This window comes from Thunnus maccoyii, chromosome 11, assembly GCF_910596095.1.
Source record: "Thunnus maccoyii chromosome 11, fThuMac1.1, whole genome shotgun sequence".
In the NCBI taxonomy this organism is placed as follows: domain Eukaryota; kingdom Metazoa; phylum Chordata; class Actinopteri; order Scombriformes; family Scombridae; genus Thunnus; species Thunnus maccoyii.
In genome coordinates this window covers 6,158,940-6,181,798 of record NC_056543.1, presented here as the reverse complement: position 1 = coordinate 6,181,798, position 22,859 = coordinate 6,158,940, and the positions used below count along the sequence as shown (strand labels likewise).

General features: G+C 37.0%; 1 protein-coding gene across 4 annotated transcripts in view; it reads right to left on the bottom strand.

Annotated features, from left to right (window-relative positions):
* Nucleotides 1-22,859, bottom strand: part of LOC121907584 (nck-associated protein 5-like) — a 94,143-nt gene that overhangs the window by 70,457 nt on the left and 827 nt on the right. For 2 of the 4 annotated variants that reach the window (XM_042427228.1, XM_042427232.1), the window contains exon 2: nucleotides 6,990-7,125. In XM_042427228.1, the coding sequence (XP_042283162.1) occupies nucleotides 6,990-7,018 (29 nt within the window). In that variant the 5' untranslated portion in view covers nucleotides 7,019-7,125. Of the gene's footprint in view, nucleotides 1-6,989; nucleotides 7,126-10,821; nucleotides 10,885-22,179; nucleotides 22,262-22,859 lie in introns of those variants that run through there. The other 2 variants (XM_042427231.1, XM_042427229.1) reach the window with 2 other exon arrangements.

Below are 22,859 nucleotides of genomic sequence, written 5' to 3'. Positions count from 1 at the left end.
TAAAGATAAAATTGTTCTGATTGTATTGGGTTTTTTTTTTTAATTGTAGCATAACTCACATTCACCACAAATTACCATGTTGGCCTGAATATAAAACAATGTTTTTATCCCAAAATTACGCTTGAAAAAGTGGGGTAGATCCTTTTTGAGTGGAGCGAGTACCACTGTAACACCGGCTCCAACAGAGAGTGTTGCATTATGGGTTGTTTGTAGCCTTAATGTTGCTAGGTTAGTGACTTTCTTCCTGTCTGTTTATGATAAGTCTTTTAGAGTTAGTCAGCACTAACAGTGTTTCCTTAGCTCAGTTTCACCCGGAGGAATTTCTCAAGGAGTAACGTGTTTTTCTGCCACAGAGGAAATAAATTCATGATGAGTGAAAATAAGTCCAAACCATCTTCCGATGTCTTTACTGCAGAAACAGTCAGGATTAAATCATCTGTCAAGCAGCCAGATGATGAGGAGCTCAAAGAGACAGTCTGAAAAATGTTAATTGCCAGAGAAAATAATTTTGAACTCTTCCAAGAGTCTGACAGGAGAGTGAGTGTGTGACCGATAGAAAAGCTACTCAAATGTGCAATTTACGTTCTGCTTTAATGAGAGTATTTTACATTTACTCCAGAAAAAGCTTCAAGGATGAGGACTCTCTTTTTCTTGGATTTATAGTATCTCAGGTAAACCTTCACAACAGGATGAGTGTTTGTATCTTCAAAAAGTCTTTCTTTCCAAAACAACTGTAAGAAAAGTGGGGGTCTTAGGCCCCGTAGCTTATTAGCTGTGTTGCATCATCTATTTTTATTTAATCTCCTCTGTCGGAGTTAAAACTGTTCCACAACAGAGACGTGGTTTGCAGACAGTTATGAGGCAGGAGTGTCCATGATATGTACACTACTTTCTGCTAACAATCCTGAAAGTTACTGTTGGTTGAATGGTTAGTAAGTGTCCGAAAATCTCGATTGCTGCTCACTATTGTTTGAACTATTAAGAATCAGATTTATTCGCCAAGTAGCAAGTATAAGGAATTCATTGTGGTCCAGATGTCAACAGAAAAGAAATAAACATGAACATTAAACAGTAAAAGGAAGCAGAAACATGATAGAGTAAGAAAGGGACAGTAAAAACAAAGATTCTGTGTAGTGGAGGTGGACTATGTGCTTGGATATTGACATAATAAAAACTGTATATAGTTATATAGTTAACAATTAAAAAATAAAATCTATATACATCTACACAGTGCAGGACAGACAGAGACACTATATTAACGGTAGTGAATGAGTGAGTAAGGGAGAGATATTATGAGACTGGCTTAGGTTACTCATAAAGGTATACTATGCAGGATTTTCCTTAAAAACAATGCATATACTCAAACAAAAATAATCCCTAAATAAAAAAAAATAATAAGAGACTCTGCCCTTTGCCTGTATTTTCATATTTTCTTATTATTTTGCTGTGTTCGGGAGGTTTCTGGGTGTCAACCTCTGGGCAGTGTGTATGTAGCCTCCAGCTAATAAGAGCGTGCAGGATGTGAGGTCGGGACTCGTAGCGTAGTGACCAGGTTACATCACTGTCTCCGTGTCTCTCCTCTGCTCCGCTCTGCTCTCTGTCTCTGTGTCATGGATGTATAAAGAGCTGCAGGTCTGTGTGTCTGCTTGACCGAGGGCGGGGCTGAGATACACACACGCAGAGAGCAGAGAGGCCACAGAGGACAGGATGAAGCTCTGAATTCACATGAAATCCAGCAGTGCTGCACCTTCCTGCAGGGTTGTGCTGAGGTGTGGAGGTGTGGGAGTGTTTATTTGTGCTTTAGAACAAAACCACTGCAAAACAATCATAAAATAACATTTTATTTATCTGATTTATGGCTTTGTTCTTGCCAGCGCCACTCGCTCTCTTCATTCACACTCTAGCTCACTTGACCACTGCTGCTCTCTCTGTGTTAGCCAGGGAGGAGGGACCAACTTTGAATGCTATGCGTTTACAAACACCAACTGATAAATCAAATATAATATATATATTTTAACCCTATGTTCTTCATTACATACACACTTTACTATCATATGTATACACATTTGTGCACCCATGAATGTGTTTACAGTATGTATATGATGCTCCAGTAAGCGTGCATAGATATTTGTCTTAAATGGAAATGACCCTTCCTTCTTACCAGAGGGGTTTCTGCTGCTCTGTGACATTTAACCACAGGCTACACTTTTCAAAGCAGCTCATCGTGTCCAACAATGTATGAATGAATGGCCTAGTTTCACACTCCACCACTAACGTGACCTCTTTCCCCATTTCACTGAAAACTGAAGCGAGCCCGAGCTGTGTGGGGAAGCACCTCGCTGCTTTTCATCTGTGTGTCTACAACACACTGATGCATTTAGACTTATTTAAATATTGAGTAGTAAAAGAGAGGCACTTTGCATTGGTTGATGAATCGATTAGTCAATCAAAAGAAAATTAATTGAAATTAAATTAAAATGCCCAAAATTTGATGGTTCCGGGTTCTATAATGTGAGAATTTGCTGGTCTACTTGGTCTTACATGATAGTAAATTGAATATGTACAGGTTCTGGACTGTTTATTGAACATAACAACACATTTAATGACGACACCTTGTGCTCTAGGATATTGTGGTGGACATTTTTCACTGTTTTCTGATCTCTTATCAAACGAGTATATCAAGAAAATAATCGACAGGTTAATCAATAATGACAATAATCGTTAGTTGCAGCCCTAGTCATTATCAGAGTTGAAGTACTGGATCCCACAGCAGCCGCTTCATAACAATGTTACACAAAGTGTGTTTCTAAAACAAAGGTAGTTTTGGCTGTCCACATATAATCCATCTGTAAATATACTAAATATTGTGCTACAATATTATCACTCCTACACAGACTTCTAATATTCATTTTTATGTGGATGACACAGTCTTATTGTGCATGCACTGTTTACTCCTGGTCAATACCCTGTGCATTCATCTCATTCTCCTCTATTTAATATTTAATATTGAACATTTTAATCTGTAGCTGCTCCTCTCATCAGAATATATTTTATTTTATATTTTGCATTTTCCTTCTATTGTAAAATTCTTCTTTTTATATTATTTGGGACCTCTTATTTTTGTGTATATGTTTTTTTCAGCTCATTGTTTAGCTGTCTGGCTGCAACTTTACTGTTCTGGTTCCCTCTCAGCACTTTCATAGTGTCGTTTTCAGCCGCAGCAGGCAGATTTTTTCAGAGAAAATGCTCTAAAAACCTACTGTACACTATCTACTTAGCACCAAACTGCAAACTGACACAGTTAGCTGTAGACTAGCTGGTGAACATAGTGGAGCATTTAGCAGCTAAAGAGCCAGATATTTCTCTCAGGAGGTGGTGGAGAACAAAAACGGAGCTAAAACAGAGTGAATATTGGATTTACATTCACCAGGTGGACAGAAACACAACTCAAAATAAATAATAATGTTGCTGAATGTGGAAATAAGCAACTGTTCGCTAACAAGTTCCAACAACTTAAAAGGTGATTATATGTCATGTTGTGTTCACTATTTGTTTCTGCTGAAAACTAATGGCCAAAAAATCAGTTCATGCAGGTTTATGTTTTTTTTAAATTTATTTAGGAACACATAAAACAGTATTTGGAAGTGTATTTGACATTCCCCACAGAAAGTACAGTATTCTAATTCATTGTTTAGTGATATAATGCACATAAAGACATGTATGTACATACTCTCTATGTATGTATGTAATATACACAAATAGAGGAAGCAGTTTAAATCTTAGTGTAGATGCTTAAAAGAAAGCATCTTAAAAAAATTATTATTTTCTTTTTGTTTGAGAAAGAGATGAACATTGTTTTAATGCTTGTAAAAACAAATGTGTTGAATGATGAGAAAGAAATTAAGAAAAAAGATGAAGATTTTTAAAAAAAAAAAGAAGATCTCAAATGGTGCATTAACAAATTACTCTGAGATCATTCGGTGTTTGTTAACGGTATAAAAAGCAGTAATCAACCAACAGAGAATCAAATTGAAACCATCCAGATCTTTTCATGTGGAAAGTATTAAAAAACTGAGTAGTCAGTTTTAAGTTTTTAGTAATAAAGTTGTTCTCTAAAATATCCAGAGCTTCACCTGCACCACTAAAAGCTGCATTGGATGAGATGCTACATGTATGATTAAACCGACCTCAGTAGAATGAGGTAATTTACACAAAACAAGCTATTTAATGGAAACTTTAACCACTATTTTCCACATTTTTGAAAGCGTAGTTATGTTTTTAGATGTTTTAAAGTACTCTGCAGGTGATAGCACAGAGAGGGTGGGATGTGATGTGACAAACTAGCAAAGGGGAGGGGAAAAAATCTAATTTTCCTTAATATGGGGCAACGGTTCAAATATCTTCTGCATGGCGGACGAGAATTAACTCACAGTCACAAATCCTTGTGGGTCTAATCTCACACCTCGCTGAGCTTATGCAGATGGGATCGAACTTCGATCATGGGGGGCCGTCAGCAGCCTAACAGTTGGCTGGACGTAATGCTTGGTTATTATTTCCCTTTATCACATGCTGGGAGGGGAGATCAATAAGAGTTGACACTTCTTATCAAGTTTTAGTGTCGGGCACTCCAATAAAACAAGTACATTTTTTTGTTTCACAGACAATCTCTACATGTGGTGGGCTCTCGAGTTAATGAAAGTGTTGGATGTCACCACAGAGGCCGAGTAGTTTAACATATTTGATGTTTGGCCTTTGATGGATGTGTGCTATGCGTTATGTTTGTCGCTCAGTTGGACGGCTTGTCATTGAGCTGTGGCCACCGGCTTTGAATATATCAACATATAAAGTGCAGTGATGGAGGGGAAACTTTTTCAAACATTGTACTTCACAGAAAAAACCTCATGTCACCCTAACTGACTACAATAACACACTAAATGATGTGAATTTTTGTGAGTTCCCGTCTTGATCACTGGACATTTTGCAGCACTGAATACGGAAATCAGCTCCTATATTACATTACCCCAACAATACTATGGAGGTCTGCTGGAGAAATGACAGTGCACAAAAAACATAAAACATAAATAATTATGTTTGTTTAAGGGAAACTCCAGGGTCTCACCAATACATTGGGGACAATATTATTGGCCGGTATTATGTTATCACACATATATCAGTATCGGAATACAGTATGTGTGCTGATATGTATCTAAAAAGCACAGTACAAAAATGCCAAAGACATTTTATATCATTTAGAAAGAGTAGTTTATTTTTCAACTGTAAAATTTTGTGCGCAGTACATATATTTTTTACAGTTCAACAACCAAATTAAAGGGATTCTTATCGTTAATGTTTTTTATGTTTATTATAAACTTGAGGGAAAAAACAGACCTATTCTACTGAGGTGTTGGTTGCAAAAAGTGGAAATGCCACACACTCATAACTGTTGAATTTATTTCAATATATGAAGATCAACATTTTGGCAAACTGCCTTTTTTGGAATAAAATCCTGTATTCCAAAGAAGACAGTAATAAATTGTCTGACATATCATCATCTGATTTTATCAAATTCCAAAATATTGATATCAGTATCATGTCCCTCCACTGGCTCCTGGTAGCAGCTTGCATCAAGTTCAAATCTATCACGCTTGCCTTCCTTCAAGGCCACCAATGAAACTGCAGCCTCCTACAGTGAGTCACTCATCAGACCATATGTCCCCTCCCTTCCTCTCCGGTCAGCAAATGAATGACGTCTGGTAATACCATCACTGCCTGGTACGAAATCACAATCCACACTCTTCTCTTTTGTGGTTCCGTGATGGTGGACTGAGCTACGCAGCTCCACACGATCTGCTGACTCACTTGGTGCATTCAACAAATGCCTGAAATGTCTCAACACTTGAGCCCCTTAGCCTTTTAGCACTTTGTTGATTGCTGCACTGTGGTATTTCTTGTGCACTTGTCTACTTCCAGTTGTTTCTTACTTTAATTTTTTTTTTTTTTTTTTAAACTTCTTGTCTGGCATCAGCTCATAGACTGTAACAAGAAATAATGGAAGTGGCCACCATGACGTCACCCATTAGTTTGTTGGCTCCCGTTTTGAGGCCCCGCGTTCGCATTTTGACCGTCACCATCTCATATTTTCGGAGCTAGAAGCGACCATATTTGGACGAGAGGGTGGAGCTGACCCTAGTGCTAGCTTCTAGCTTGGTTAGCACTGTGCACAGTCTGTGATTAACTGTGATAATGCTAATGCTAATACTAATTTTCGCTAGTGAAAAACAGGCTTAAAACCATTAAAACAAAATGCACTTACTGGAAAAACTTAACATCCAACACCTTAAAGGGTCTTTTAGTACAAGCAAACGCTGAACAAGACTTTTTTTAGGTGACCAAAATGTTACAATTAACTTTCATGAACTGAAAACACACTTAAATAGTGACGGCAACGCCTATACTCTGTGACTCTGGGGTTACATCATGGTTACGTTACCTAACCAACGTTGACGCCCTCAAGCATACACTGCTTTATCGTCTATTTTACTCTCAATGGGACCATAATTTACTAAATGAACATAATGCTGTATTGAAGAAGACTTGAAACTAGCGATTGAGACCATAAACTCATTAGGAAAGTGTTTACTGAGAAAATAAATCAAGTGAGAAGTATTGTCATTTCCTCTTTTTGGAGCGAGTGGAGTCGCCCCCTGCTGGCCATTAGACAGACTGCAGGTTTAATTAAATTCCACATTGGCTTCATTTTTCAGACCCGGAGCTACCCGCTTGCATCAGCTACTTGAGAGTTTGTACATGGCTCTCTCTGATTCACTGTCCTCTAACACTTTATTGTCTTACCTCGCTTGTAAGTCACTTTGGATAAAAGCGTCTGCCAAATGACAAAATGTAAATAAATATATCAGTCAGGCTCTAGAGGAGTAATTTACAGTATCTCAGTGTGTGTGGGTTGGTTGTCGGTGTGGTGAAGGTGCTACCTGGAGAAGTGCTGCTGCAGTGTCACCATCTGCCGTCCACCCTGCTGAGACTTCACCCTCTCCCTTCTCTCCACGCCCAGATGTTGTTTGTTCTCCAGCTGGGGATTATTATTATGGATCAGTCTTGGTGGCGTAGCTGCAGGGGAGAGGAGTGAACACAGTTAGTTTGTTGTTAATGTTGCATATCATAATCCCACTGAAGATTTTAAAAATACAGTACATCTGTTCACTTCCCCCTTTTTCCCCTAAAAGGACAGTTTGTCAGTAAGTTTACTTGTTTGGGAAAGAGCAGGACCAGTGTGCAGCCCCTCCTCTCTCCACCTCGCACAATGTAGTTTTGAATTAGCGTCGAAATCCATGTTTTCCCCACAGCTGACAGGTTGTGAGTTAGATAAACTCCCTCCTCATGACATTTAAACAGAGCCCTTGGTTAAACTGTCATTTTGGAAACAAATACCTGTGTTTCAAACAAAAAAAACCTTCAAAGATGCCCTTATGTTGTAAAAATTATAATAACCGTATGACCTCATGGCTCGTCCTTCAGGTGTTTACCTGTCTGGATATTTCTGAACTGAAAAAAGCTGAGCCACATTCAAAAGAGATTTAACATTGTCTGAAAATGACAGGTGGTGTGTTCAATGCGGGCAAATCTTTAGATGCATTCAGGGAAACAAAAAATGCTGGTGTAGGGCTGAAAACATTTTGTACATAGAGTAGGATGAACAAAAACATGTCTGAAGGATAGACTGTCTCAACAAATATATGCAATATAAAGGGAAAATGTGGACTATTCAATGCCAAAGCGTTGGATTGTTTATTGAAAACTGAGGGTTTGGAATGGGTAAAACCATTAATTACCAATTGTTACAATGCCGACATTGTTTATCAAACTGCTTTTAAAAAAATCTTCTTCCTATCAATGTCATGTCAGATACTGAAGATTCATACAATGTCTTTTTTATGCACATTGCACAATGCTTGACACAGTCAAATAGCTCCCTCTTAATACATACGTCAGTTTAATTTCTGTCAATTTATTAACTTTCCTTATTGTTTAAATGTTTTTGTTCCTTATACTCCCCATTTATGGTCCCCTTTGTGTCTCAGGAAGTTGGTATAAAAGCTTTCATGTTTCAGGCTTCTGATTGGAAGAAGTTACCTGTAAATATTTGTTCTCTGTCATCATTTGGCTTATTTAAAAGGCACCGGCTACGGCCGCCAAACCGGTGAAGTAATTTGCCGACTAAGTGGATTCGGTGCCAATAGTCCACAGGCTGTTTGTCTAGACTGGTTTTCCGTGCTGATAGTAGTTTGTTCTATTGGCACATGAACACATTTTTAACAGGAGCAGGACATTATTCAAGGGGGGAACAGACTTCGACACAACACCGGACCTCTTATAGACCACTAACTGGACATTTTTTACCATCACATCAGGCATTTTAGTGCCGTTAAACAGGACATTTTTCCCGCATTTTACTGTTTTAACCCATGATCTTCCCCTAACCCTAACCCCTTTTTGTGCCTAAACCCAAACCATGGCAAGGATTGGTGTATCACCTGCAAACAAAAAAGTTCCTCCATTTTGAAACCATTTGAATTTGGTCACGTGATCTTGCACAATCAGTACCAATGTGCATGCATATTAATTCTGTACCAACAATAAACTGACTATTAACATGGAGGAACCAATAGCCACTTCCTATTTAAAATTGTTTTCTTTCTTTAAAAACAAATTGCATATGTTTTCAGTAAAGTTATCACCGACTGTTACTTATAAACTGATCATTTTTCTTTTGATTGTGTCGAGTCTAAGGTTGTTTTCTCAGTTGTTTTCATTTGTGCTCACACCTCTCCAGAGATAGACTTTAGATTTTCAAATTGATGCAACAATATATCCAGGCTTAAATTAAGTTTGAAACTGATTTCAGACCCTTTTTTTGTGAAACATTCATTTCGATTGTATGTTTTTCATTTGAGTAAATAACCATAGCTGCGCTCTATTTGGCCGTGCCCGCGTGCCACTTGAAACCCTCTTGAATGGAGTGCAGGTGGCACATGAAGCGGCTGATATGACGCTGATCTTCATCAGCTGATAAACAATGGATGATAAATTGAAAACAGCAATGGCAGTGGCTCTTGTTGAAGACGAGATATCACAGGATGAGCCAGATATCAGTCGGAACAATACCATTTTAGCAACTCTAATATTATCTCATTAAGCAACACATGTTTCTGCTTCTGAGTTGCAAAAAGGGAATACATTAAATATCACTGAATTATTACTGGAATATTATTGAATATTATCCCAAAGAGCCCAGATACCAAGACACTATCATAATATCAAATGTGATTTTTGGTTATTTAATTTCATTCAATGATGATTTTACACAATCAAGGTCAAGGAATGAAGTTCAACATAATATTTCTAATTAATATTCAGACATCACTCAGGACAACATGTTAAACCATGGCTTACACAGTATGCAACTATCAGGGAGAGCAAACTTTATACTTTGCACAAATTGCAAGTGTGTGCCAAATGTAAATGGAGCAGAAATCACACCCATCTGGCACAAATCAGCACTGTGCCGGTCGGGTTTTGAAGTGCAACCATTGTTTACCCCTTATTTTCTGTTTATGATTTAATTAGTTATTTTGGAGTTAGTTTTTTGTTTTTGTTTTTGTTTTTTGGGCGGGCTGTGAAATCTTGGAAGTAATCTCTTAATGACACTCATTATCTCACACCTGTTGTCCCAATTACCCAGTGAGGAAACACCCCTGAATGGATGTATAAAAGGGTCAGGCTCAGGTATTGTCTCTTCGTTTGAACCTCGATGAAGAGCTGCCAAGGTTGAAACCAGTTTTTTAATCATCATGAGCACATTGTGTGACTAACTAAGTCTTTTTTTTAATCAAAATGTTCCTGCTCCTCTACTAAGTTTGTTCTTGTTCTGAAGTTTGTATTTGTGACATTAATATGAGTCTTCACCGTATCTCTATAAATTACTCTGTGCCTCTTAATACTTTCTTTGCATCAACTTAATAGGAATTTTTATGAGGAGAGGCTAATTCTTTCTTTAGTGTCAATTGGAGTGATATGAAGAGGCCAGCTGAAGTGCCAATCAAAATGATAATAGTTCCCAGACTATTTCAGAAGTAATCAGTCTGGGTGAGTTTAATCTGCTCTGGTAGCCTTTTGCTACAGGTTTGGCTCCCTGTGACTCACTTTACCAATCGCTTTACATCATTTCTTCTCCACCACACATTGCTGCAGTACAGAAACAAAAGCTGTGGAGTTTTATGGAGGCATGTAACTAATTACCATTGTTATAATTGCTGTGCTGTACTTTTTATGTGTCATTCTGGACTCACTGCTGCGGATTTCGAATCATATTCACATCAATTTAATAATGGATAATTAGATAATTGGACACACAAATGCTTTTTTTGGTCAATAATGTAAGTGAGCATTGTTTAATTTTTGCATGATTTAAATGTTTTACTGTGAGACTACTGCCACTATTATTACTGCTGTTACCACCACTATAGACCTCTTTCATTATTTACATGCCATAGCAGGTGAAGCACAACTAATAACACTGACAATGACTCAGACTGTGTCTGAAATCATTCCTCGTTCACTCATTCACTGCTCCCCATAGACGAATCCTGGTTATAGGCGAATGTAGACAAGCCACTAATTTCTGTAAAAGATTTCACTTTTTGAGTGGTTTTATTCCAAGAAATATGTCTAGGAGAACCCATAAAAGTGGTTATATGTTGAAAATATAGTCATCAAATGCCATTAAAATAAAGGTTATATACTAACCTTTGGTGAGACGGCAAAACGTCTTTTCTGTTCTGTGCTCTTATCAGCTGCTCCAGCTGTGAACTTTAAGTTTGGAAGAAAGAAAAAGCCATAAGCCTCTGCTCCATTAAATATATTTTACTTTATTTTACTCATAAATCTCCACTAAATCCACATCCAGACTGAAGAGGTTGGACAGAAGAGGTACATTAATGTTTTTTCCCGAAAAGCCTGTGTCAACTCATAACCAAAATCAGACTAATACTTTTAGACTGAATACTGTAACTTATTGGAGGACTGCCGTCCGCGATGAACCCAAACATCTCTGCTTTCACTGTCAGTGTAAATGTGCTTGTTTGCACTCTGCCACCCAACTGGAGTGTTTTCCTCTCTTAAAGGTCCCCCATTAAACACACGCTAGCTTTGTTTTTCTTGTGATTGAAAAGCACAATAAATGTCAGAGTTTGTCTCTGTGACACTCATGTAGGAAACATTAACATTTCTCATGTTACATTAGGATATGTGAGGACTGTAATAATGGCTCTAATGTGGACTGAATAATGTCATCCAATGGGAGAGCCGTGATCACAATCAGATTAACTGTAAAACATGATAGATTATTTAGATCGATTTGTTTAGACTGTATTAATCAATACAAAATAGCCACAAAGCTAAACTGCTTTACAGGTAACTTAAACAAGTCTCTCTCTGCTACCAGAGAATTTTTGGCATTCATGTTTAAAAATGACTGAAATGATTAATCAGTTATCAAAATTGTTGCAAATTAATTTTCTGTCAATCGACTAATCGATTAATCAACCAATTACTTCAGCTCTAGACGACTATAATGAGGGTCAATAGGGGCCCAAAAACAAACTTTTGTCCCAGGAGCCACATAGGAGGTGAATAGTGTACTGTATGTACTGTATTTATCTACATACATTTAACAGAATGTTTACTTTTCATGTAAAATATTTTATCATTATAAAGCTTAAGTAGTACAGTAGAGTCACAACAGAAAATAGTGACTGTGTGGATATTTATCTCAATTAAACATGGTTAAAAAATGGATTTGCTTCACCATTGCTGAGCTAAAATAGATCACACAGAGGTGTGTTCAGAGAGTCGCACCCACTCGCATTTCCAATTAACTTCATCCAATTAGTATACTGGAATGTTAAGATTTCTTCTTCTGCTCATCATTTTTCAGTCACAGAAGCTAAGACACCCACACATGGCAATCTGAGACTACAGGGTCATTACAAAAGATCATTCAATTAACTGAATGTATTTTAATTATCAGTCTAGGAGCTGATTTGAAGATGAACACATTGCCGTTGTAGGAAAGTAACTGCTGTTGCAAAATGATTGTTACAAAAGTAAGACACTATTACATTTCTCCCATTGATTGATGACCAACGCATCACCCTGAATCACCCTTCATGCCAGGGACAAAAGGGACAAAACTGATGGGCTTTTAAATTACCCAACACCACTTTCTATGTAATATATATACATTTTTATTTTAAAGAATGTATTAATCTGTTTGTGCTTCTTGTTTGCTTGTCCTTCAACCCATAAGTGCTATAAACACAATGAATAAAAGCAGGTCTGCACTTAAACTGATAAAAAATAAATTGAGTACTTTCATTCTTTAGATACAAACTAAGGGACAAGACCATTAAATCATACAGAGACACAGGAGTCCAAATGAACTGATATGCTTGGAATGATCTCTAAAAATGTTACCTAATCTTTTACAGGCCTTCAGGGTGTTTTTACTTAAATAAATTTGAAGGACTTGGCAAGTATGTAAAATCTGAATCAACGCTGCCATCCAGTGGTGTTTGCAGATCACTACCACTGTGTAGTTTAAACAAGAGAGGAAGGAGGTTCATTTCTGACCTTGGAACCATTATATCATTACACATTCATTACATAGTCTCACCACAAGATCCATGGTGGTATCAGGAATTAACTTTTAATTTAAACTTTTAAAGTCCTTAAGGTCCTCAGAAAAAATCAAGATTTGAACTCCTGCAATTCCATGAGAACCAGGTAAACATTCATCTGCTGAGGAAGGCCATGTGATATGATCAAAATCTCAAGAACAGCCTCTGAATGGATCTTTGTGGGGAAATATTTTTCCAAAAAAAAAAAGGTCTGAGAAATCTTATTTGGAACACTACTTTTGTAGTATATAGTCTCACATATCCATGTTATTGTTTTCACATGTAGGACGTACAAAAACATGTTAAAAAGATTGTGTGGGTTATCCAGCGACACATAACGGCAGTTATTCTTTATTAAGGATTGAAGGTGGACACATCCTGTTGGGATTTTTTTTTGGGGGGGGGGGGGCTTATGGAAGTCAGGTTAGGACTTATTTGTGGAACAGGGTCACAGATTTGTGCATCACGGAACCATGTTCTCACTTTAACATCTTATCCCTTGGATCTTTGTTTTTGTCTGTAATACATAAATAAATCATATCATATCAATCATAGACTCACGTACATGTTTTTATTTCAGTTGCTTACCTCTGTTTACTTCTATTTTTTGTTCCCTAACACATAGTCTCTTGCTTTGTGTGTTAACAGTCCTTTGGTTTTTGAGTTTTGGGGAAATACTTTTAGAATGATACTCAGTACCATCCACCTGTTGACCCAGTTATCCAGTGATGACACAATGAGGACTTGCATCACATCTAGCTTTTGCACTGCTCATTTTTACACGACCGCTGCTGATAGATAGGACTCATTGCCTAATCTTGCAGTCTTATCTATATTGAACGATGTCAGTTATCAGTACACAGTACAACAGGACTGAAGTTGGGTGAGCATTCCAGGGTGAGGCCTCTGGCAGGTGACACTATTCTAGGTCTGACCAAAACAAGCTTTAAACTGCCTTTTAATCCTACTCTGAGCCAAGCAAAGAGCAGATACTCATCTCTTGACCTGGCCTTATATCTACACTGCATCTGCTTAGGGTAAACTGTCATGGCTTGATAGGCAGTATCATCTTAATGCCATGGCCCACTCAGTGTTCCAGCCATCATCCCTGCTTATAGCTCCACTAGACTATCAAAATCTTTAACACCATTCTCTGACCTAAAGCATCCTTTAAACCTACTCTTATCCAAGAAAAGAGCACATACTCAGTCGCTTGATCCAGCTTTATATCTACAGTGTATCAGCTTAGGTTAAACTACAGTGGCTGGCCCCACTGGTTGATAGTCAACCTTATCTGAAAGCCATGGTCCACTCAGTTATCCAACCACCATCATCGAATAACTGGTTCCACTGGTCTTACCATTAGCCATAGTTAGCCACCCCTTTGGTATGAGAAATCTCTAAATTGAATTGAATTACAAGAGAAAAGAAAGTGTTTGTCAGGTCAACAGGTGGGCACCCTCGGTGTTTTGTTGCATTGGGCCAATGACAGCAAGAAAGCTCAACAGTGTGTTCGGGTGTCCCAGAAGTCTTTACCTGCACCCTCAACACAAACCCCTCCAGCAGGTTATATTAACTTTTGTCGACAATATCACCAGCTAACATCATCAGCTTACAGCATGTTAACCAACTACTAGCAGCTAACACCATGTCAAGCTAACAAGCATGTTGCTACCACCACCAGCATGTTGCTCAACCACCAAGCAACAGCCAATCACCCTCAGCTAACTCACCTTAGCATGCAACAAAGCATCCCGTCTACCACATCACATCAAGCTAACTAGCATTCTAATAATATGTTAGCTAACATGCTGCCTGAGCCACCAAATGAACCAAGCACAAACAACCTGTTAAGCTAACTGGCACATTAAGATAACTAGCATCCTAAACTAACTAGATATACTGCCTGAGCCACCAAATAATCAAACAATCCTTTCAGATACTTAATTTTTATTTTTTATTTTTATTGTTTTTTTCTTGTTGTAGTTTTGTTTGAGTTATTGTAAATAAATAAAAAAGATAAAAAGATACTTCATTTTGACATTCAAAGCATACACCTATGTCTTACACCATTAGCCAACAACAAGCTAGCTAACAGCCAAAATCATGCTAAGCTCTACACTGTACACTATGTAATTGCTTGCTGATTATACTACACGATATAACTACTGTACATACTGTTCAGTCTATTTATTGCACACTATAAATGGCATAGCTACTTCCTAGAGTAACAGAATGCCTTTCTTGTCATTATACGGCAGTACAAAGACATTGAATGTGCAGCTTCCTGAAATGTGCTAGATAAGAACAGGCTATAAATAGAACTTACATGAATAAATAAATTAGAAACACCACTGTACATTCACGGATCCATTTTTGCATACTTAGATGCACATGATTATACATGTACATACTACTAGTAACACACATACACATCAAGTAAAACTAAACTAGTATTGATGGTAAACTTAGCGACATTCACAGAAGTCAATTAACTGTACTGACTCTGTTCATCCAGTATGTTCAGCTGCTATTAATGCTGTACATGCTTTCACTGTACTTGTTAATTGGTTTCTATTCATATCACATTCACATCCCTTCTGATTTGCTACCACTGATGTGCTGTTCATCCTGAATATTCTGCACATACTGCTCATTCTGTACATTTACTCATCTAATCACATATGCACTTGCCACTGTTTGCACTGGTTAGATTCTAAATGCATTTTGTTGTACTGGTACATACTGTGTGCAAAGACAAGGTGGAATCTAATCTAAAAAATTTAATCTGAAGTATAAAAAGGTCAGAATAAGGCCATGTCTCCTGCTTTAAATCATGCAAATTTACCAAGGTCGAAGTGGTTGTTTGTTTTTATGTCTCGTGAAGCAGACATTGTGACGCCTCTCCCATTGTCTCGGAGGCTACCTTCTGGCAACTGGCTGACAGTCGAGGGTCATCGGTGTAATGTGGTTCACCTGAGCCTGCCAGGCTATAAAAGCTGGCTCATGTGCTCACTGTCTCTCTCTTGCTGACATCCACCCTGCATCATCTTCTTTTGGTTTGTTCTAAACACCTTATTATTGATTGTTTTGTCTTAATCTTAGTTTTAATAAATTACATTTGTTTTAAGTATATTCTTGCGTGGACTCCCCCTGTGTCACAAGCAAGTTTGTTACAGCATGTAACTAATGAAAGCCTTTTATCTTTGGTCCTACCTTGTTTACATGTATGTTTTTACATTTTTTCTTGAGGGGAATTAGCATTTGTTTCTTTTTTCCCCTTGATTACATCACTATCCTTTGGACTGTCCTTTAGGTTTCCTGAGAAGTAACAACCAGACTGTCAATCAAGTTACCTGATTTGTTTTTAGATTTAATTGATACTATTGACATGAAGAACCATCTAGTCCAACTTCAACAACACAGAATAGATTCCAAATTAAAAAGTCTGAAAACAATGCTAAAATATTTTACCCATATGTGGCTATTCACATTGTTATTTTATATTTTTGTACCTTTTGTTTGTTCATAAGTTTGTACTTGAACTGATTTCTGTTACAGATTTCAATCTAGTTATTTACACTTTGTTTATTTAATGGCCTTGTGTGGCAACATGAATGTGTTTCTCAGTATTTGTCCAGTAGATGGAGTTCTTCATTCATTTTCCTCCTGCAGTCTTGCATCATCTGAATTTATCACCTGACTCCAGATTGTTGTTTTTTAAAATTATTTTTCTGTGTCTCCATCGAGCCACGCTAACTGAAAGGAGAGATACTGTAGAAAAGAGGAAAAGGGTAGAGTCACATGGTACTTCTCACCACATATGACTTTCTTTTCTCTATCAATATGTCTATTTTGAGAGGAATTGAACATATACCTTGACGAGAAAAGATCCAGACTGTAAAGGTGTTTTCTATTTTGTCAAAAAAAGAACTGAAATGGTCTTATTTGAAAAATACACAAATTTAATTGATATAGAAAAAGGTTTGTTCTTGCTTTAAATGTCTTGAGTAGAGTTTCACTGTTTTCTGAGGTTTTATTGGCCAAATAATAAATTGATTAATCAAGAAAATAATCATCAGATTAATCAATAATGAAAATAATTGCTGTAGTCTTGAGTTGCTTAGAAGATGTGTTATTTTTAGATACATTGATCTGTGTGTGAAATCCTAAATTAGTTATTTTACTTTTAAAATTAGGCGCGTTTTGTAATAAATCCTTGTAGTGGCTTCTTTGTGCTGTTAATTATTTTGTAAAGAGTAACTGTGTCATGTCTTGAATATTGAATATCTCACTAGAAGCCTTCAAATATACCCATGGCGATGCTGTTTCTATAGGTCAACCTCTTCTATGTGTCCCCAGGGACGAATAAAGGACTCATTTATTTACACAACATCATGAGCCCACAACACTGAAAGGTCTCTATTCTCAGACCTCATTTTCTATTGATATATATACACAGTGGTAACAACTGGCCCGAGTACAAATGTAACAATTACCAACAGAGGTCAGTTTTGTTCTCACTAAACTAAACACAGTGGTAGTTTTCATTCAGTCATTCAGTCATTCATCAACTCGGGAGTGAAATTAAGTGTTTCATTCATAATAGACATTCAGATGTAAAGGATCTAAATAGTGACACAAAGCCACAGTCTAAAATACTCTATTACATGAAAAAAGACCCACAAAAAAACAAGTGAGTATTAAAAGTCAGGACTCATGCAGATTATATATATTTTGAGCATGTTTACATACAAGGTCGTTGGCATTGCTTAAACAAATGTTTAATTTGTTAAGTTTATATCTGATTTTATGTGTTTAATAAAGGTGTATAAAATACCATGTATTGACTTGCTTTCCTTTTGTTATGTTCTTGACTCTGTAGGTAATGTAAGCAGTGTTTTGTAAGCCCATGTGGGCAGGGCATCTCTTTTCAAAAATACAAATTCATTCATACAGTATGTATTACTGCATAACAATGATTGCTAGCTGTAAAATAAAATAAATACAGTGAAGTAAAAAGTACAATATTTTCCTCTGAAATGTACTGGTGTAGAATAAAATGGATAGTAACTCAAAATTAAGTGCACATTTTACTTTACACCTCATGATTTAGATGACAAACTGACAAAACTATAGCTGAGAAAGCTCAACATACTGCAGCTTAGGACAACACAAGCAAATAGACAAAAGACAAGCAAAGAAAAACATTTTCACCACTATGATAAAACATAACTCATATTTATAAGAGTAAAAAACACTATAACATGCAAATTGAAGAACATATTGACCAATTTGACAACATCAGCATTAAGAAACACACTGCAAATACAGATAACACAAGGAAATAGAAAAACGCCAAAAACTGCTCAACTCTGGAGGCCAAACTAATGGTTCCTTTTTCACACGACGCTTTATATTTTCATAGCAGCAAGCACCGGTGTTACATTAACGATAAAACTTTATTAATCCCCAGATGAGATGCACAATAACAAAAGATACACAAGTGCAAAACAGCTCACAACAAACATATTCCCACAACAACAATAACACTAACACATTCTAAGATCCTATCCACTAAGAAAAACAAAAACAATGTAAGATAATACAGTCAATCAATGAATCAATAAAAAGCCAACCATACGTCATGCACTTAAAAATCCAAGGCATTCTGAGTCTTGAGGTTTAAAAGCAGCCATGTAGTATCACTGACAAGTAGTTAACTTCTGCTTATTGTGACTCTGATAAAACTTATGTTCTGTACGACTTACAGCGTTTCTCTGTTTGCTTGTGTTTTCTGTATTCGCAGCTCATTTCTTTGAGCCGCATATGTGTTGTCAAATTACATATTACATATACAAAGAACATATGTGTTCTCAAAGTGGCTCTAATCAATGTTTTTATAATAACATGTATGAAATGACAATCAGTAATGGGTTGGTCGTGGCTCGTAGTGATGGACCTACAGAGAATTATCAGCTCCCCTCGGCTTTACGGAGCTTTACAGCAAGTTTCAGCTCATTGTTTAGCTGCAACTTCACTGTTTTGGTTCACTCTCAGCGCTCTCATAGCAACGTTTTTAAGCTGTTTTCAGAGGAAAAAGTTCTAAAAACCCACTGTACACAACCTGCTCAGCACTTAACTGCAAACAACACGGTGGAGTGTATATTGGACACACATTAACCAAGTGGGAGGACTGTGGATTTTGGCCCTGTTTACTAACATTGTAAGTGCATTATGACGATATCTTCAAATGGCCAGTATGAACAGGAGGAATGATTATGGCAAGAAAAACCTATTTCAATGTTCATTTGGACACTTGAGTGTCGTTTTAAGACAAACTTAAAAAAATTATAAACCCGTCCTTTAACAGCATTGCCATGACAAGCAAGCTGGTGAAGTTACCCAGCAGGAAAATGTCAGGTTCCACTGGGAAATTAATCCCATGGATGTGTGATAAAATACTGCATACACTCTGCCAAAATGTATTTATATTCTAGGGCAAAACCAGGTGGAACTGTAGGAATTTACCTTCATCCAAGCCACATCTAAAGCAGAGAGGTGATGTAAAATGTTTAACTGAATAACCTTGCGAATTCAGAGTAGATGTAACCCCGTCTCTGCGCAGGTCGCTCCATAACTTCACGTCCAGATTTATTCCCAAATCTCTCTCCTATCTTGTCCTAGATTTATCTGGTTCAGGCACAGAGGTGGACATGACAGAAGAGCTTTATACACTCTAGGAATAGTTGATCAGAGAGACAAAGTTGTTAAAGATATGACATAAGGGGTAAGTTCCACAAAATGCACTCTAACAAAGTCTCTCAATTAGTTTCATCTATATTTAGATGTTCTGAATCATATCATGAAGTCAGACAGAGAGAGAACATGCAATAAATATTACATGTAAAGAATTAAGCTATGACTCTTGTTATACACGCTAAAGAAATTGGTCTGAATCATCTATGTTTTATGATGTAACAATCAAACTTACGCTGACCACTGCTCTCCCATTATATAACATTATTCAGTCCACATAAGAGACATTATTATTACAGCCTTTAATGTACTATGAGAGCTGTTAATGTTTCCCTCCATGACTGCCACAAAGACAAACTCTCGGACATTTATTGCACTTTTCAATCACAATGACTCCAGCGCACGATAAAAACGAAGCTGGCGTGTGCTTACTTGGGGTCCTTTCAGAGAGGAAAGCACTCCAGTGTAAATAGTGTAATTACATGTCTTCCTTTTGGGTGGGAGGGAGGGTAAATTGGTATAATCAAGGCAGCAGTTCAGCCTCTGGCATTGATGTTAGAATGAATTAGGACAGGGCCTCACTGAGATTTTTGCCCCCTGGGTATTTAATGAATACATACTTCTCCCCCCAAATCACATCCTGCTGATATACTGGCGAGCCAGTCTTGTGACTGCATTGTACAACTCGCACTGGGAGATGAGTAGTGCAGGAAATTTGTAGGTATTTATACATCAAGCTGGTACACCAGAAGAATAAACAACCCAAATGACTTTTGTTACGTATTTTTGTCACTTTCAGACAGAGTATGTCTGTGTTAATCTGAAACCTATTTTTTTCTTGAGTTTTTACCTTTAATGTCTTAGTTTATGTACTACTGCTACAACTCCTTTAGATTATGCTATTACATTTTGAATATTTATGCACATTTCAAGGTCTATATTTATATTCTGGAGCTCTACTGGAATATCTTTGCATGATTTACAATTCAAAAAACTCCTTATTTATTTTATATTGGCCCTTTATGCAGCCCCTCAGTTCAGCCTCTGTTTGAAACAGGCCGTTTTAGCTCCTGTCTCTTTAAGGCCCGCCTCCCGATGAGCCCACTGTGTTCTGATTGGTCAATTTTCAGGAAGCTGCCCCTCAGCTAACTTACAGCGGCTCTGGAGGCTACATAAACAAACAGTAGTATCAGGATTTCACTTCTTTTTCTTGTTTTTTACTCAAAATAGAAACTTCTCAAATACAACCGTACATGTTTGATGTTTAAAATCCGATCCGAAATATGCAACCTTAGCAACAAATGCTACTGAACGGACGCCGTTTGTAGGCATGCACAAACAATCTGATGTCAGTTCGAGGAGGAAGTAGAGGTAACTTTGTAAACAAAGTGTTCAGAGCAGGCTGAAGCCCTGGCTTTTGACCTGCAGGGAGTATTTTTACATACATTCACCTCAAGTTTTGGATCTTTGACCACATTCAACACAGACATCTGACATCATAACAGTTTAAGATAAGTAAAAATCACAAAAAGCATCTTATGTCCCCTTTCAAAAAAGAGATATTCTACGTATTTAGTCCATTTCCCTGACTCTATTTTAATGCTCAGCTTTAGTCTGATGCAGTGGCCCACCACCTGGAGGTGCGGCACCTGCAAAGTGCTGTTACAGTAGGTGGTTTTGGGGGGTAATGAGTATTTTATGCTCTTTGTATGTACAAACCTGAAAACACATGGCCAGTAAATGTGGCAGGGGGATGTGTAAAACAAAACACATATACAACCGTATCTGCAATAACATCTGTCACACTGTCTAAACACCAAGAAGACTCATAATTCATAAAAGACAGATTTGCTCATTCTGAATATGCACAGAGGCTAAAACAACAATGAATAAAACTAAATTACAAATACAGTGATTTGATGAAATGGTCAAAGTCACCGAGCCTTCTTTGACAAAAAACCACTGTAGTGTATCTGATGGAGAAATATCCAGAAAAACCAAATACACTCAAATTCACTAAGTCACTCAGCTAATTCAGGTCAGCGTTTGAGAAGGTTTTAATTTATCTGGTAAACATGGAAATTTTATGCATCCCTCTCTGCTTTCAGTCTATAAATAGTCCCTGGTCGAGATATTTTTAGCACACAGCTCTTTTTTATGCGTCCTTGATGTTGCAAAGGTTCTAACTCACTGAAATGCTGTTTCCATTCTGTCGTTTTCTGTCTCTAATCTGGATCTGCAGCAAAACAGTCAAACTCAGTCTTTGATGAAGAGCTATTTATTACAGATGTATTTATTTAAGGAATGATTCAGCTAATCACATGTCTCTCTCTCAGCTTCACCCTGCTGAACGTTCAAATTGGACTTAAACCGTACAAGATACTGCAGGTCAATACTTATATTAATAGTTTAAGAGTAAATTTATCAGTATTACATTGCACAATTGCAGCATTTTATATTTTATCTAGAGTTCTTCTTCTTGTCGTTTTTGGAAAGCCCCTTAAACAGCATTTAAAGCATCACCACCATCACCACCCAATCACCAATTAATTTGTACCATTAAAGCAAATATGCAAAGAAAAACTATCATAATATTATCATAATAAATGAAATTTATTAGTGGCAAACCCTCAGAGAAATCATCCAACTCTGCAGCAGCCCTACATACCTTTTTTCGGCTCTTTTACAGTAGCTTGTTGTTCTGGTTTTATGGTCAATGATTCGCTATGAGCTGCTCTCATCAGTCCGAGCGGGTCCGTTAGCAGTGAAAATAAACCTCAGATAAACTCATTGTGCACGACTACAACTAGCTGGTGAAGAAAGTCAAACACATAGCAAGATAAATATTGTCCTTCGGAGTTTGTTGGAGGGTGAATACATATATTTATTTGGTGACCACAACTCCAAATTATTGCTACTTTTTCTCCATGTTAGTTGGATGTATAAATTGGCTTCTGTTTGCCAACATGTCAGCAATAACAATGCAATATGTGTGTATGATTTGCATCTTTAAAGTCACTGGGTAACACTTTACTTAAGTTCTCCTATTTAGTATTAGTAAGCACAACATAAACGTTTAATATATGGTTTATAACACGCTATAATGCGTATTATAAACATATATATAACATATAAGCATATATTAGAACATATTTAGGTGTTTATAAATGTACAGTATCTGTCAGTGATTATAACTGCTCCTATGTAGACATATTTTATATTATTACAACTGTGTTTTACTATATTGTCATTCATTATCAATAATAATTAATAATAATTTCATTAAAAGGACACAAGGGTAAATTCTATATACGGTCACCTTTTTTATAAATCACTTCAACCAGACTA